The 19,059-nt window shown below is 40.2% G+C and overlaps 1 protein-coding gene across 1 annotated transcript; it reads left to right on the plus strand.

Annotated features, from left to right (window-relative positions):
* Positions 1–1,020: 1,020 nt before the first annotated feature.
* Positions 1,021–18,105, plus strand: LOC310996209 (TRPM8 channel-associated factor homolog; the record flags this gene model as incomplete). Its single annotated transcript, XM_083985592.1, has 11 exons — positions 1,021–1,664; positions 7,481–7,697; positions 8,701–8,992; positions 11,180–11,481; positions 12,143–12,317; positions 12,791–12,885; positions 13,081–13,291; positions 15,331–15,567; positions 16,456–16,679; positions 17,650–17,763; positions 17,863–18,105. The coding sequence occupies 11 exons, from the start codon at positions 1,021–1,023 to the stop codon at positions 18,103–18,105; spliced, it is 2,754 nt and encodes a 917-aa protein (XP_083841718.1).
* Positions 18,106–19,059: the final 954 nt, after the last annotated feature.

Genomic DNA, 19,059 nt, shown 5'->3' on the forward strand with positions numbered 1-19,059 from the left:
GGAAAATACTCTGACAAACCAGAAACACGAAGTAATCAGAAAAACAGAACTTTTTTCTTGCTGATTGATTTGATTTCTGACACACTGACCCATCTGTCAACTTCCTCAAATATTAACTTTCGTTTTAAAAGATAAGAAAGATTTTTCCTCTAAATTGTCTGTTTCCACAATAACCAGTCTTTCAACTAAGAATGTTGAAGGACTGGTTTTAGTCATCCAAGCTACATGCTCTGTTATCTGACCTGGGCCTGCAACAACCCATCCTCCCTCTTCTCACTCTCATTCCTGCAGCAGCCACCGACTGTATATAAGTCAACTGTCCTGTCGGGTAGTGATCTGACTTTTGACGCCTCCCTGCAGAGCACCACTTCACTTTCAGGTAAACAGTCACTTTATTTACAAAGGGATGGGTACCTTTCACATTTAAACCAATAGAGCACCAATACCTGGTTCCTGGGAAGCGGTACCGGTATGCAGTGATACCTGTTTTTGGTATTTTTTGTGTGTTTTTCTGAATTTTAAATAGTTGCTGTTATGGATCAGTGTAAACAAGCAGACCTGGCATATTGAGGGGTCTTCTTTAATGGCAATGTAAATGGGATCTCCCCAACTATAACCTTTAAAACGGGCCTCAGAGTGTGCAAGGCTGTTCACAGACAGGTCCGTTATTAATGTGTTTGTGAGAAATAGAGAGCAGCTCTACAAGAAAATAAGACTTTACACATTTTGTGTTTATTTGCATCAGCCAGACATTTCTCTACTATCTCACAGACAAAAGGTTGCGATCGTACCTGAACCTGTGGTACCTTTGGATTTTATGTGAATCTTTACCCATTCCCACTTTTTAGGCTTTTTAGATTCTGTAAAAACTGCAAACTTTTATTCTTTATTCTTCTTTCTTTCTACTCCAACAGGTCAGCCTGACATCTGACATCTAACAATTGTCAAATCTGTGTGATTTGCTTTGCTGCCATCGCCTTGAATCCCGATCAGTTTTCAGAGCATCAACCCTTCGTCACCATGTCCAACGAGACGACCAAGAACGAGCTTGAAGCGTCGTACCTGTCGCTGATGAGAGGCTTGAGACAGCTGGATCTTCGCCCCTTACCCCAGACCCCCTGTGATCTGGTTCTGACCGGAGACCACGCCTTTCCTTTGGCCATGAACAGTAAAGGCCAGGTCCTGATGGCTGCCTCTCTCTACAGCCGTGGAAGGATTGTGGTTCTTGGTCATGAGGCCTACCTGACGGCTTTCCCTGCTCTGGTAGAGAACGCCTTGTCATGGCTGGTAAGAGATGGATCTGACAACCTGTCTGTAGGGATCCACAGGAACGTAAAAGCAGTCGCTGATAACCTCGGTGAATCCATCTTCGAAGCCGCTGTGGTGGAGGACTTCAGTGAGGATCTGGAGGTTGGTGTGTATGTGACGGACACCTACAGTGTGGGTGAAGACCCAAAGCACCTGGTGGCGTTCCTGAAAGCTGGAGGAGGAGTTCTCATCGCAGGTCAGGCGTGGCACTGGGCCTCAGAGCACCAGAACGTGCTGCTTCAGTTTGGGGGAAATAAGGTTTCTGGTGTAGCAGGGATCTACTTCTCTGGGCGTGTCGGGGAGAAAGACTACCTGCCTGTCTACCCTCAAATCCCTTCCTCCTGGATGGCTGTTGCGTGAGTGTATACTCTACATGTACCTCTCTTTTGTTATTGGTTTTCACAATTGAAGAGTTCATTTGCAAAAGCAGATAACTCAGATAAAAAATTCTAGAATTTTTTTTAATTTTTTTAATTTAGCCTACATAAGGTGATATCAGTCAAACCAAAATTGAGTGACTTTGAGATGTAACAAAACAGACATATCTCAAAAAAATAAAGTTTTATTGAAAACAATACTATGCAAAGAATAATTACAAAGCCTCAGCTCATCTTTTTCAAAATGGCACTTATCTGCTTTTGCAAATGAACTCTTCAGAAAATGTAACAGCATGTAAACAGAAATGCAAAGAACAAACTTTTTTCCTGCTGAAATTCTCATTAAGACGTCGTAGAGCCAGTCTAATCTTTTCTAGCTTCAGGAGTTGTAATGTATCTCTAACCCAATGTCTGTAGGAGGGCGGGGCAGCCTGTTTCCAATTTAAAGCAGAAGCGAGTGATCCGGTCGTTTTCGCTAATGCTGCGTTCCAGGCAGGCTTTTGAAATCATAAATTACAGCTTCAAGTCAAAACTTACGACTTCGTAGCGTTCCAGGCAACCCACTCGTGTTTTTCTGACCTGTTTTACCTGTGAAAGTCACTATAACGGCCACTCGTAACTTCCGACCCGTGAAATCGTACCAGTACGTCTTTTTGTACAGTCTATGTACCGAACTGGTACGACTTCACAGGTCGGAAAAAAACGAGTTTCCTTGAACGCACCATAACAGTCCTCGTCCCTACGTCACCACATTCACGGCGTCCCTTGGCTGCACACACAGCCCTGCATGCAGTTCTCTCTCCTCATTGGATAAAAACTGTAGGATACGATAAATGTTTTCTCCTCGACTCAGAGCAGAGCAGAGGGACTGGGAGACCCGTGTTTCAGACCAAACACTCTATGTAAGTGATTGCTGTCGGAAGATACAACTATTTAAGACTTATATTAACACAAATATATTCTGCTTTAAGTAAAATTATTCGGTAACGCTTTATATTAAGGTCCTTGTAATAAGCATTAGTTAATAGGTAATAAGGCCCTTATAAGTGATTACAAGATGCTTATTAACATTATTATGCATTTATAAGACTATATATGTATTAATAGACTCATTATAATATAGTTAATAGCAGACTATAAGAGATTTATAATAACTTATAATAAACTTAGTTAACTGTTTGTTGATGCTTATGAACATTAATAAAATCCTTATGAGTATCTTATAATTGTTCATAATAACATTACAAACACATATATTGACTCAACTAGCCCAATCATTATGTCTTTATTAATCTTAAGGTCTGTGTAATAAGCGTTAGTTAATAGGTAATAAGGCTCTTATAAGTGCTAACAAGTATTAATAGTCTCATTATAATATAGTTAATAGCAGACTATAAGAGATTTATAATAACTTATAAGAAACTTGTTAACTGTTTGTTGATGCTTAAAGGGCAACTTCGGTTTTTTTCAACCTGGGTCCTATTTTCATATGTTTTTATGTATATGTGAGTGATGGATAACATTTTTATTGAGGTCGCTCCAGTATTGAGCCCGGCCGGCAGCCGGCAGACAGCCTGCAGCCTAACTAACGCTCTTATATGGGGCAAGTGGCTCCCGTCAAAGTTCGCCGTATAAACGGTCATTTCTTTCAAACTGGCGGGCTCAGCGATAAGACACCGGTTGGGTATACCGTACGGTAGGCTACTGTTGCCAGGCAGACTAACTACTACCAAAGGGCTTTGCTACTACGTACTAATCCCAACCGGTGTCTTATCGCGAGTTATAGCGAGATTTCAGAACGAGATTTCTCGCCTGTTGACAGACTCAGATCACAATAAACAGCGACCTCCAGCAACAGGTAAAGGCAATTTCATTCACTTCTCCTCTCTAGTATGTTGCTGGACACTTTTTGTGACTATCTGAGCCCGCCAGTTTGAAAGAAATGACCGTTTATACGGCGAACTTTGACGGGAGCCACTTGCCCCATATAAGAGCGTTAGTTAGGCTGCAGGCTGTCTGCCGGCTGCCGGCCGGGCTCAATACTGGAGCGACCTCAATAAAAATGTTATCCATCACTCACATATACATAAAAACATATGAAAATAGGACCCAGGTTGAAAAAAACCGAAGTTGCCCTTTAAGAACATTAATAAAATCTTCATGAGTATCAATTTAACCCAACCATGATGTCTTTGTCATGCCTTTATTAATCTTTTTTTTGTTTGATTTATTAACATTATACTTTATTGCTCATCTATTATAAGTTTACTTGTTTACAGTAAACTGTGCTTTTTGCAGGTACTGGATCTAAAGCGAGAACAATGTCTTATTAAGGCTGATAAATCTTTTATTATGCATTTGATTTTGGTTTTCAGAAAGGTGCGTCACTTGAAACATTTTACCCTTTCGCTTTTATTTTGAAGGCAAACAGCAAACCGGAAGTTCCGGTTTAAGCTAGCAGCTGATAGCTTAACACATGCCCATGTGTAAAATGGAGGTAGTTGCCCAACATTTCTGCCCCCGAGTAGAATTCAAACCCATTCTGGGCCTCGAAAAGAAGCAGCTGACAAGAGGAAGCGTTGTGAGACGGAGGATGACTCTTCTGGTAAGTTTAACTGCTGCTAACTAGTTAGTACAAACTCAAACATGCATAGCTAACGTTAGCCGAAGCTAGTGTAGACCTAGCCGCCTCATGACTGTTGCTGCCCTACGGAAGCGCTCCTCTGTGTATCAGTGAGAAAGTTTTTATATTAAAATGTAGTTTATTTTGTCTCCAGCTAGGCTTATATACAGTACATACAGTGTACATTGTCGAAATATATAACTTCTCTCTTTCGTTGTGCACCGTCTGATATGTTCTTGACACTTTTCTGTACATGATAGCCTACTTACTGCTGTGAACATTCTGCACAGTCATTTGAGTTTGAGTTTAATGAAATGTGCTACATTTAAAATGCTTGAAAATTCAACTGTAAAGTGTTATTGCAGGATATATCGAGACTTTTATTTTTATGTTTTTACATTAAAAAAAATGTCATTATGAAAACTCAGATGTAAATTTCCTCTATCCTCATTCTCTACCGACCCCTCCTCAGACTCTCCTCAAGCTCCTCAACCTCAGATGATGGCAAGAAGAAGAGGAAGAGGGAATTGCTTTTGATGCAAACAAGAGTGCAAAAGAGCAGCTGCGTTAAATGTTCAATGGAATTAAAAATTACAAAAAATAAAAGTGTACTTTTTTTTCAAAGACCTGTTTTAGGTTATTTTTATACATTTTAAGTATAAAAATCATGTTGCACTTTGCAAAATTGCACTTTTTTGAGTTAAATTATTACCTGTTTTAGGTGATTTAGATTTTTATATCCTACATTTTCAGTAAAATGTCTCTTTACTTGACAGCAATGAATAAAACAATGTTGGGCTTCACTGTTGAAACATTTGTATTACTATGCAATCTTTTCTTTACATTTCATCAACCTTGACCACATGTATTGTTCATTACAGATGTGGAAGTTGTGAAAATCATTGTTAACCATTAATGAATGCATTACAAAAGATTTATTAGACTTAATAAGACATTGTTCTCGCTTTAGATCCAGTACCTGCAAAAAGCATAGTTAACTGTTAACAAGTGCATAGTTAACTGATAATAAGGGCATAATAATGCACAATAAAATATTTATCAGCCTTAATAAGGCATTGTTCTCGCTTTAGATCCAGTACCTGCAAAAAGCATAGTTAACTGTTAACAAGTGCATAGTTAACTGATAATAAGGGCATAATAATGCACAATAAAATATTTATCAGCCTTAATAAGACATTGTTCTCGCTTTAGATCCAGTACCTGCAAAAAGCATAGTTAACTGTTAACAAGTGCATAGTTAACTGATAATAAGGGCATAATAATGCACAATAAAATATTTATCAGCCTTAATAAGACATTGTTCTCGCTTTAGATCCAGTACCTGCAAAAAGCATAGTTAACTGTTAACAAGTGCATAGTTAACTGATAATAAGGGCATAATAATGCACAATAAAATATTTATCAGCCTTAATAAGACATTGTTCTCGCTTTAGATCCAGTACCTGCAAAAAGCATAGTTAACTGTTAACAAGTGCATTGTTAATTTATAATAGATGAGCAATAAAGTATATATTAAATGTTAATAAATCAAACAAAAAAGATGAATAAAGGCATGACAAAGACATCATGGTTGGGCTACACTCAATGTGTTTGTAATGTTATTATGAACAATTATAAGATACTCATGAAGATTTTATTAATGTTCTTAAGCATCAACAAACAGTTAACAAGTTTCTTATAAGTTATTATAAATCTCTTATAGTCTGCTATTAACTATATTGTAATGAGACTATTAATACTTGTTAGCACTTATAAGAGCCTTATTACCTATTAACTAACACTTATTACACAGACCTTAAGATTAATAAAGGCATAACAAAGACATAATGATTGGGCTAGTTGAGTCAATATATGTGTTTGTAATGTTATTATGAACAATTATAAGATACTCATAAGGATCTTATTAATGTTCATAAGCATCAACAAACAGTTAACTAAGTTTATTATAAGTTATTATAAATCAATTATAGTCTGCTATTAACTATATTATAATGAGTCTATTAATACATATATAGTCTTATAAATGCATAATAATGTTAATAAGCATCTTGTAATCACTTATAAGAGCCTTATTACCTATTAACTAATGCTTATTACAAGGACCTTAATATAAAGCGTTACCAATTATTCTTCTCGCTAAGAGGGCGACAAAAGCAATGCGATCAGATTGTGCCCTATAGAAAGATGATTGTCCTCACATTGAATACCAAATATGGCCGTGAGAGGGTTTGGGTTGATTGGTCTTTTAAATATCTTGGATAGGACAACGAGTATGGATGACCGGTTACCCGATAGTCTCGGACAAAATCTATGAGCTTGTGTTGCAGGTGAAAATTTGCATCTATTATCCGTTGCTGGATACATCTTTGCGATCCTGGCTTTGGACAAGTGCAGCCTGTGTGCTACTTTAAATTGAAGAAGGCTACTGTATGTCTGGCACAAATTGATGAGGAGTGTAGGCTATCCTTGAAAATATGTCTGACCATTCAGTATCTGTAATTTTTAAATTCAGATCAGCCTGCGTCCGTCAATGCATCAAGAGATGCTAACTGTAAAGATGAGAGTTTCATATATAACAGATATTATGCCTTTGTTAGATGGAGCTGTTGGATTGCAGGACATGTTCAGTTCAGTTCAGTTCAGTTCAGACAACTTTATTAGTCCAATTCAGTTTAAGCAGTTCTGGCGTAGAGAAAAACACACAAACAACAACCATGACATAACAACAAGCAGCAGACGACAACAGGAGTACAATATGCAAATCAGTACATATCCCCAGGGGGCTAAGGCACTTACAGTGAGCCACTGTCTCATAATTGTGTGGAATGGCACAATTTACAGTAATAACAGAGACCAACCATATGATCGTGTTTGGTTACGAATCCAATCCCGCACCTGTAGAAATCTTAAAAAATTTGATTTTGGTAATACTCTACTCTTCTTTATCTGTACATTTAGAAAAACAAAACGTGTTTACGACAACTTTAATTGCATGTCAGCGTCTAAACTCAATGTATTTGTTCAGATGCTTGTGGTGAGAAGAATTCATTGTCAGTTAAACTTGATCATCACGCTGAAGCAAAACTGTCTTTAATTCTTTGATATACTGTAGCCCTCTCTGTCCTCTCCTCTTCCTCCTTTTCTAACACAGGACCGGTAAGGACTTTAAGGACGACTTGGACTTCCTCCTCCAGGGGGTCTCAGACTTTGACCTCCAGGGTGGAACAATAGCTTCTGAGATCCTGGTCCACGGCCCTCTGACCTTCCCCATCGGCAAATCTGAGGATGGAAGCGTGTTTCTGGCAGGAGCCTACTACGGGAAGGGACGGGTCATTGTGATTAGTCATGAAGGACTTCTGGGACGAGAGGTAATGACCGGTCTTAAAGGGATAGGTCAACATTTGCCATAATCCCTATAGTCATAGCAGTAGGTTCGTTACCTTTAATTGTCGGTGCAAGCCATTTTTAGAACGGCGGAGCAGAGCCGCGAGCTGCTCAGAGCTGGGATTTCTTGGTTTCCCTCATCAAACTCATCAAATACACAATCCAACAACTCCAAAACGCTCTGGTGGACAAGTTGTGACCTGCACATTCACCACGCTATGAGATAATAACAGAACGTTACCAGACAGAGTTGTTTTAGAGGGAAAATCCGAGACTGCAACTGCTCCTGACGGGAATGTGCATCAGCGGTTTTGCATGAATTTGCCTCAAACAACTCTGTCTGGTAACGTTCTGTTATTATCTCATAGCGTGGTGAATGTGCAGGTCACAACTTGTCCACCAGAGCGTTTTGGAGTTGTTGGATTGTGTAATTGATGAGTTTGATGAGGAAAACCAAGAAATCCCATGAGTCTCCGTAGTGTAGCTCTGAGCAGCTCGCGGCTCTGTTCCGCCGTTCTAAAAACAGCTTGCACCGACAACTGAAAGTAACGAACCTACTGCTATGACTATAGGAATTATGGCCAATTTACCAAAATGTTGAACTATCCCTTTAAGTTTTCTGTCTTAATCAATCAAACTAGTCAATCAATTAGTTGTGGCATAGTAAAAACGTATTACATAATGATATAGTATTTAGGAAGCTAAAAAGAGAAAAGGCAGTATTATAGTATAGGGGGTGAGATTAAATAAGTTTATACTTATTCACACTCCTTTCGAATATGAAATATACAGTATATACAGTACATATAGTATATGTGTGTGTTTTGTTTGTCACATATTCAAAGAAAGAAAGAAAGAAAGCTGAGCGCTTGATAGATGGATATGACTTGGACTCCATTTTTAAATGATGAGTGTGAGGATCTGCCAAAAACATTTTCACGTGATTTGCTGCTGCCGCTGTTTTTCAATTAATTCCTGTCATTACAGACTTGGGCTCCATTTTGGAGCAACGCCCTTCACTGGTTGGACGAAGGCCGACAGGGGCTCATTGGTGTCCAGCCCAACCACGCCCTCGAGGTTCTTATGAAGTCGGGGTTATTCTGTGAGAAGACAAGCTTCAGAAAGGACCTGAGTGTGTTTGTGTGCACGGCGTACAGCGATCAACATGCGGAGGAAATCCAAAACTTTGTGGCAGAGGGAGGCGGCCTGCTGATCGGCGGGCATGCCTGGAACTGGCAGTACTCGCACAGTGGGCAAAACGCACTGACAGAGTTTGAAGGTATGATAATGCGCCACCTGCCTAAAACAGAGGCAGTTTTCATGATTTGCATGATGTTTTGTTGACTGCAGTGTGAGACAAATATGTTAAAAGCTGAGCCCAACACCTGTGTTTCAAGGTGTCAATTAGTAGCCTATATGTTGTAGCCTACACATTCTCTCCTGCAAGATAATCACAGGGTTACATCAAAGAACATGCATGGAGTGCTGCATGGGTATCAGTTGTCTTTGTCTCTTAATTTCTACAGTACCTCTAAATAATCACAGGGTTACATTTAATTCTGAAAACACTTGCAGACAGACAGTTGAGTTTAATGGAATTTGTGACCTTCACACTAAGCTAGAAAGTCACAGTAATTGGCAGACACATTGACAGTCCCTTTGTGCCACTTGGAAAGTTGTTGGCAGGGGGAAGGGGTTTCTAATGAGCTGTTCTGACGAGGTTTATTTTTGCTACAGAGAGTCAGGAGAAATTTTCCAGACCCAGATAATATGACAGATACGTATTTCCTGTTGGTACTAAACTTTGATGTCACGCCAGTGGCAGTGACAGCAGCAAATCAACCAAATGTAAACTAATGTAAACTTGGAGATGTTAAAAACAGAGAAAAACTCCAAGGCACTCTCTCTTGGGTCAATTAAATGCCTTTAATTAATCTGGCATTGTCACAATGACAAGTTAAAAATAACTACAACACGTTCATCAGAGAGTAAAACAAACCTGGCTTGGCTTCCTCCTGCTCCTTTTCTAGCATGCACTGTTTATTGATTTGAATATTCGTCTTGTGGGACACTAAAACACATGTTATTTGTTTAATATGTCTGTTTGTTTTTTAAATATGTTCGAAATAAAGAATACATTGAAAAATAGAATAAACTGATGCTCAGAAAGCTGCCGCTTGGTGGTAGGCCAATGGTCAAGAAGTAATCATTACAGTACAAGGCACTGATGACACCATGAGGGGGAAGTGGAGAATGACAACTTGTAAAACACAGATAAAATATGCAGTGTGAGAAATGTTAATACTGTAACAGACCAACAGACCTGCAGACTGGAATTTAAAAGTTTCAACACAGAAGATTAAGTCAGGTTCATTTTTTTTTTTTTTCATTTGATTTGATTTATTCGTCCATTCCACAAGTCAAACACAAGTCAAAATTTCATGATCAATATGGGCGAAAGGGCAAAGGCAGAAGCAAAGCTTATTAATGCCTACCCTATTTACAGGAAGAAAAATTACAATAACAAAACAAAACAAAATTTGTAGGAAGATTACACTCGAAGAGTAGATAAGTAAAGTGAATAGTATCAAAACAAAACAAGAAGAACCATCATTTACCATAATTAACTTACTTTATCATAGTGTTAAATATTTATTCAATACATTGATTTTAAACATCCTTTTAAATTGGGTAATAGTTGTACATGATTTTAATTCATTGTCAAGGCTATTCCATAATTTTACTCCAATAACAGAAATTAAAGCAGAAGTAAGCGATCCGGTCGTTTTGGCTAATGCTGCGTTCCAGGCCGGCTTTTGAAACCGTAAATTACAGCTTCAAGTCACAACTTACGACTTTGTAGCGTTCCAGGCAACCCACCCGTGTTTTTCCGACCTGTTTTACCTGTGAAAGTCACTCGTAACTTCCGACCCGTGAACTCGTACCAGATCGAACTGGTACGACTTCACAGGTCGGAAAAACACGAGTTACGAGTTGCCTTGAACGCACCATAACAGTCCTGGTCCCTACGTCACCACATTCACGGCGTCCCTTGGCTGCACACACAGCCCTGCATGCCGTTCTCTCTCCTCATTGGATAAAAACTGTAGGATACGATAAATGTTTTCTCCTCGGCTCAGAGCAGAGCAGAGTGACTGAGAGACCCGTGTTTCGGTCCAAACACTCTATGTAAGTGATTGCTGTCGGAAGATATAACTATTTAAGACTTATATTAACACAAATATATCACTTACTTCTGCTTTAATTTGGCTTTAGTATTTGTCCTTGCTTTTGGTTTGTTTAAAATGCAGGTCCCCCTGAGGTCATAGGCTACAGATTGTTTATTGCCTTATAGGTTATTACAGCAGTGTTTAAATTGATCAGGTCTTCGAATTTCAATGTTTTGGTACAGGTGAAGAGCGGATTGGTTGGTGCTAAGTAATCCTTTTGCTTCAATGTCTTTCAGGGAACAAGATCCTGAACCAAATGGGCTTGAGCATAATGGCAGACACAATCGATGGGGGTTTATTCAAGGCCCCCGAGCACCGTGAAGCCGCCGAGGACGGCTACCACTTCCGCCACCTTCTCCGCCGCTTCGCCGGCCACGTGAACGAGGGGAGGGAACTCACCGAGGGCGAGCTGGGATGTCTGAAGAAGCTGGGCAGAGACTGCAGCACCTACTTAAGCCTGAAGGCCCACTGCTGCCCCGCCTACACGCAGGTCTTGTCCACGCTCACTGATGTCGTGCTGAGGGCGGGAATGCCACAGGTGAAAATAAACTCCTCATGATCATGTTACAGAAACGAGCAGTAAGAGTTATTTCTGCAGGCTTATTGAAAGTGGCCGATCTAATAGAACTTCAGACCTTAAAAATAATGTATAAAGCAAAGAACAGATCATTACCAGAACATTTACAGAACTTGTTCAAACGGGAGGAAGAGGACAACAACAGACTGAAACTTGATTTTAAACATAAATGTGCAAGGCTAAGCTTAAAACAAATGTGTAATTTCTGTTGCAGGTGTAAAACTATGACATTCACAAAGCAAGGAACTGAAAAGTTGGACAAGTATATCTCAGTTAAAGAAAATGTTTTTTAAAAAAAAGAAAAGATAAGTGCCTACAAAAAAGAAGAAGGAGAAAGAGAAAAAGAAGGGGAAAAAAAGAAATTTTTTAATATTTTTTTTTTTTTTGAAATAGAGTATAATATTGGTGTTGATAGTAAGCCAATGCAATTATAACAATAGACAGGGGCAGGTACTATAAGTTTTTCTTCATCCTGCTCCTTTTCATTTATGGTGACTATTATGTAAATATATGCAACCATGTGAAGAATGTATACCATGAATGGAATAAATCGAAAAATGAAATGAAATATTCTAAAGCTATAAACCTTTTACAATATAATCATGATTGATTTTCTGTCAAGGTTTCCGGCAGCAGCCCTGTGAAGACCCCCAAAGAGCACCTGCTCCTCACGGTCGGGGGAGAGCTGTATGAAGCTTCTTCAAACCCCGACGCCCTCCTTCCTCACCTCATCAAAGACAACCAGCTGATGCCGGTCGTCTACAACCACAGGATCATGATTAACGTTAACACAGCCGGTCAGTGTCTTGTTGACAAAACACCCATCTCTTTAATCTGGCTTTTATGTTATTATCTCATAGTTAATTTATTCTATTCTACAGTTTTACAGTTCGTCTTCTATTTTATTACTTTCTTCTCTCTTATTGTTATCTTTCGTGTTTTTATATTTTGTCTTATATTTCTATCCTGCATTTTTTTCTATCTTATTAATTTTATTTTTTATTTTTACTATTGCTATAATTTATTGTTGTTTTTTAATCTTCATGCATTAGTCTCCACGTCATTCTTCTTGATTCACTTCTTATATATATATATACTTTTTCAATCAAAATGTAAAGCACTTTGATAATATGTATCGAATATATTTGTGATTACAGTAGATCAATTTTAAAATGCAAATCATTGAGTGTAACTTTGCTGCTGCTTTGTATTTATGTGTGTGTGTGTGTGTGTGTGTGTGTGTGTGTGTGTGTGTGTGTGTGTGTGTTAGAACGGGAGGAGTGGGTCAGTACAGGTCTCTACCTCGCTCCTGGTATGAAGACCTACGTGATCATACCTGCAGACATCGTCAACAGCGGGTGGGAGGTACAGTCTGCAAAATCAAATATTAGACAAATAATACAGGTGGACTGTGGAGTTCAGGTGTGTTCACAGTTGATTCAAGTGAGAATAAGGCTGAAAGTAAAGTTTAGGTTTTTAGGTTATAATAGAAATACACCTACTAACAAATCAACAAATAAATGATATCCAATAATGCAGCTTTTCCTTTTTCTTCCTCAGGTCCAGATCGGCTGTCAGACAGATCAACTGAAAGCTGAGGAGTTAAAGAGACCGCCGATGGTTTACAAACGATTCCCCATAACCTCAGAGACGATGCAGGTGTGGAACCTGTGGGGGGGGCTCGTCTACCTGGTGGCCCCGCCCAAAACACAAGTGGAGGGACCGGAGGTCATAGTGCAGATGGCTGTTTCTGCCCCGTATTACAAATCAGGTCAGTGTTTGGAGGGTAGACCTGTCATACTGTATGTACGTAGATGGAGAGTGACGTTTTGTGAAATGAGTGGGTCTTAGAGTGTCATGATAGTGGTATTAATTTGTGTGTGGTGTATTGTGGAGGTGGCTTTGGTTTTTGTAGTAACTCTGTGGTGATAAAATGTCCTGAAAGTGTTTATAGAGTATAGAGTATTTGGCTAACCCTAACCCTAACGCTAACCAGCAAGAGACTCATTCCACCACGCTGCACCATGGCCATTAAACTATACAATACTTATGTGCAATAAACTTGCTCACTATGGCCTGCACTATGAAGCAGCTTATTTCTAGGTGCAATCTCACCTCAACAGAGATTTATTTATTGTATACTTATATTTTCTTTTGTATATACTGTTAAGATGGGGGGAGGAGGAGGAGGAGGAGGAGGAGGGGCACATTTTGGGGTTTATTCTTATAGTTTTTAACTTTTGTAATTCTGGTAATATTTAACTTTGTAATTTTTGTAATATTTAATTTGTAATTTATCTTAAGTTGTTGTATTGTATTATTCTTCTATAATATTCTTTACCTTTGTACACTGGAGCGCTGTGATGAAAGAATTTCCCGCAAGGGATTATTAAAGCAGAAGTAAGCGGAATATTTGTGTTAATATAAGTCTTAAATAGTTATATCTTCCGACAGCAATCACTTACATAGAGTGTTTGGTCTAAAACACGGGTCGGTCAGTCACTCTGCTCTGCTGTAAGCCGAGGAGAAAACTTTCCTTGTATCCTACAACCTTTATCCAACGAGGAGAGAGAACGGCATAAAGGGGTGGTCCTCTCTGTGTGTGCAGCCAAGGGATGCTCGTGAATGTGGTGACGTAGGGACGAGGGCGGGGACTGCTAACTCCATTGGCTGACAAGAAGTTAGCCAAAATGACCGGATCGCTTACTTCTGCTTTAATATAAATTAAAGTATATTCTATTCTATTCTATTCTATTCTATCCATGAGGTCAGGGTGATTTATTGTTGGCTGTTTTTTAGTATTAGGAATAGGCCTTTACCCTTTTTTAGATACAGTAGTCTCTAGGTCAGGGCTCCAGACTGCCCCTAAATATTTGCTCCTAAAATTTGAGTCAGTGCAAGTAAATTTTTCATCTACTTGCGCATGTGCAACCAATAAATTTACTGTTTTTCTTTTTTGATGATGTTGTTGTTGTTTTAAACACTGGGGCAGCTCAAAGAATCTGTAATCTGTCATTACAGGTGTCAGGCCAATGTGTGTGAGAGTTTACAGTGTGTGTACCCCTAAATTTTCTGCTTGTGCTGCTTACATTTTTAAGTTAGGGGCCACTGTGAGCCTAGTAAAAAAAAATGTTAGTCTGGAGCACTGCTCTAGGTAATTATAGGTTATTTAAAAAGATATCTGTTCCTATCTGGTTGTTTCCCAGAAGGGGGTTATTGGAAAACATCTGGTTATTTTTGTCCACTCTGGTATGTGATGATTATGGTTGTTTTGGAGAAACACATATTACAGTGAGAGCATCTCAGATCGAATGCATTATGTCACATTCAAACACCACTTGAATGCTGGTACAAATCAAGTGGTAACAACTTCAAGTGTCCATTTCACTTTTATAAACTGATACTTCACACAGAGATGCAGTGAACACACTTAAAAATATAGATTTCAACACAGCTCCCTGTTAAGTGGCCATAGTAGTCAATGGGCCACTCATACTCATGACCTCTATCACACTAAGGACTTGCTAATATCAATATCATGTGCATTGTTTTTTCATGGTCATGATTGCAGCCTGGCTTCTATTATTCGTCATTATTCTGCAGTAGATGCAGTAGAGCTGTATGGTCCTATACTACATTCGTAAGCAGTACAGCGATTCATGACACACAGTCTGTGGAATGCAGTTTGTGAATCTCGTGGTGTGTTTTCATCTTAGCATGGGGTGTGTTGCATGAAAAAATAATCCAATAATACAACAATTCAAAGCTCAGTTTTGAATACATCTCTTCCATCCCTTTTGTTCTCTCTAGGTGTGACAACAGCAGCTGACTGGTCCTCGCTGCGCACTTCTCCCTCTCCCTGGGCGGAGTTGGAGTTTGACAACATCATCCTCACTGTCCCGTCCAGTGCTGTTCGAGACCTGGAGCATCCTGACAAGTTGGCGGCACACTGGGACGCCATGATGAGAGGAATCGCTGATCTTGCTGCCATCCCACACAAATTACCCCGAAAAGAACGTTTTGTGGCAGATGTGCAGATTTCCCATGGTGAGTTTGTTTGGCTCAAATACTGTGGCCCTGTCCCATTTCTCCACTTGGCCGAGTGCGCTTGGTTATGCACACACGTTTTGCTGGTGGAACGTACATTTGCATATAGTGTGCAAGCATGTATTAACAAAGATACTCTATTTAAGTGGGCAAGCGCGCAGGGATATTTAAAAGCAATCGGGACAAACTTGACAAGTGCAGCCTGTCCCATTGTGCAGACTTGCACAACTACGACACACACAGCACAGCAACAGTTTTAATAAACAGTGCTGATGGATCACAGTCTCATCAACTCCAAAAGTGTCTCTATGTGCAAGATTCAAAGCGTGAGTAAAAAAAAAAATTTAAAAAGAAGAAAAAAGAAAAACACATACGATTAAACAGAGCGTGATGAAAAATATTCACATAAGTTATTATCAATAGAGAGAATTCATAATTATTTGATAACAGGTCAAAAATGAACAGATGTAAAAGTAAATGTAGCCTAAAGCCAACAAAACTGAGATTGAAAAATATGAGATAAAAGAATATAAAATATGAGATTGAAAAAAAGTCATAATTATGAGATAGAAAGACGAATTCATTTTATTGAAATTTATTCAACGGCACTTCCCTAACATGGCTTGTGACTGCACTGGTGGGATTTATACTTGGCCAAATACCGCTCTGATGCGGTCTTAACGTAAGTGTGTGTAAAGTGCAAATCAAGCGCGCTGCACTTTTGGTCGTTGGAGAAATGGGACACACTTGGCAACTTACACTAAGCCCATGAACGCACACGCCAAGTGCCCAAGCATGTAAGTGTGATGGAGTGTGCATGTTGGGACAGGCCCTCTGATTCTTGAGAAGGAGATGGAGCATATCACAACTGACTTTTCCTCTGCCCAGGTTGGATGCATGCAGGTTACCCCATCATGATGTTTGACATTGCAGTGGATGAGCTGATCAACATCGACCTCGCCACAAGCAAAGGCATATGGGGCCCCATCCATGAACTGGGACACAACCAGCAGAGAGGATACTGGGAGTTCCCACCGCACACCACAGAGTGCACATGCAACCTGTGGTCAGTGTATGTGCATGAGGAAGTGCTGGGGATCAACAGGGCAGAGGTGCAGTAAATCAGTTTTGTTTTTTAAAGGAGAATTCCGGTCATTTTTGACCCCTAAATCGTTGTCGTGATGGTCACCCAGTGTTGGGGGGAGCAAAAAACGCGACTAAAATTGATGCAGGCAAACCGGAGTTACACCATGGCTACCCGGCGGTAGGGATAGTGACAGCGCTAACCTATGGGGGCAATTCTTTCAACCACAACAAACAAAAAAAACAATCAAATATCTATGGTACATGACTGGAATCCTTACGAGACACCACTGAACTCATATAGTGTACAAACTCATATAAACAGTATAAACTTTGTGTTTTTGCATGTAGTCACTCACCTCAGACAGCCGAAATCTGAAACATCCTGGAAAGACATTACTATCCGATCGCAGAGCGCCTGCTCTCCTCGCCCCAGAAACAAACACTTTTTCCTTGTTGTGATGATTTCTTTACAAAAATAAACGGTCGAGCAGTGCAGTGACAATGTCCGTAATATCTCCGACCGTTTATTTTTGTAAAGAAATCATCACAACAAGGAAAAAGTGTTTGTTTCTGTGGCGGGGAGAGCAGGCGCTCTGTGATCAGATAGTAATGTCTTTCCAGGATGTTTCAGAGTTCGGCTGTCTGAGGTGAGTGACTACATGCAAAAACACAAAGTTTATACTGTTTATACTGTACACTATATGAGTTCAGTGGTGTGTCATAAGGATTCGAGTCATGTACCATAGATATTTGATTGTTTTTTGGGTGTTTGTTGTGGTTGAAAGAATTGCCCCCATAGTTTAGCGTTGTCGTGGTGTAACTCCGGTTTGCCTGCATCAATTAGTCGCGTTTTTTGCTCCCCCCAACACTGGGTGACCATCAGGACAACGATTTAGGGGTCAAAAATTACCAGAATTCTCCTTTAAGACCAGTGGTGTTTAGGTTTTTTATTGGGATGATGTTGTTTCACCATCTTCTTCTTCTTCTTCAACGCAGGCTCACAGCTCTGTGACGGCAGAAAGTCGAAAGAGACAAACAGAGAAGTACGTCAAGGAGGGCAGGAACCTCAGCAACTGGAATACGTTTGTGGCGCTGGAGACTTATTTGCAGGTAAGAGAGAATTACTCCATATCTGACAAAACACTAGAATCACACATTACCTTCTACTGTAATACTTTTCCCCTCTACCTGTTTTATTCTGACACTCAGCTCCAGGAGAAGTTTGGCTGGGATGCCTTTAAGAGGGTGTTTGCTTCCTACCATGACATGAGCGACTTCCCCAATGACAAAGAAGGAAAGATGAACCTGTACGCGGAGACTTTCTCCTACGCTGTGGAGATGAACCTGTGTGGGTTCTTCAAGGCCTGGGGCTGGCCCATCAAACCAGCCACCGAGGAGAAAGTTTCCAACCTGCCGACCTGGAGCGACCACCCCATGGTCCAGTATGACTGAACTTACGTCTGCTGCTGATTTAAAGTGCAGAGAGACGAGTTCAATGAATGCCAAACACTGGCATGACAAAATTTAGCTTTCTTGATATATTTGACCAAACTTATTGTAATATTTTAAAGAAGACAGAGGTCACACAGCTGACCAGATAGATGCAATTTTGAATTTCACGATCTGAGATAGAAATACAGTAGGGTAGCTGTTTAAGGGATAGTTCACCCAAAATTCAAATTGCACTCATTATCTACTCACCCTCATGTCGACTAACGGCTGGGAGAATTTTCAGAGTCCTCCGTGGCTTCTCTGGGTTACAGGGGGTCTCGGCGTAGCAGTGCATGTCAATATAACGGTTGCAAATGGATACCACTTTTCTTCGTAACAAAAAGACACGTGTAATGTAGCCGATGTCGATCTGGCCCTCTGCGTTGTGTTTCTCACGGCCTGCCCTAGGTGGGGTTCGATCCCACGACCTCCCGAACCGGAGGCGACGATGCTAACCTCTTCGCCAAGAGGTTGACAACTACTTGGCGGGTTGGTTAGCACGTCTTTTATGGGTGGAGTGAGTGCACATCCGTTACACTCACTCCATCGGCTGACAAGAAGTTAGACAAAACAACCGGATCGCTTACTTCTGCTTTAAATCTCTATCAGCTCTTGAACTATACAGGAGTGACTGACAAAACACACCCAAGAACAGCTATTAATAAACTATTAATCATGTGACCAGTGCCACCGTATTTGTGTATTAGTGTTGTCTTTCTGCCCACTTTAAGAGCCATCAGTCTGACTGGGACATTATTAGTCATCATGTGTCATGTTTGTGGGCTGGGCAGCTCCAGTGCAGCTGCAGCACAGCGGAGCAGCGCGTCACACATGGAGCTGCTGACAGGGAAGTTGCCGAACATCCGCCCCAGTCTTTTATACAGTCTGGTCCAGACACCAGTACGAACCGCTGCT

Source organism: Trachurus trachurus (genome assembly GCF_905171665.1).
Source record: "Trachurus trachurus genome assembly, chromosome: 13".
NCBI lineage: Eukaryota > Metazoa > Chordata > Actinopteri > Carangiformes > Carangidae > Trachurus > Trachurus trachurus.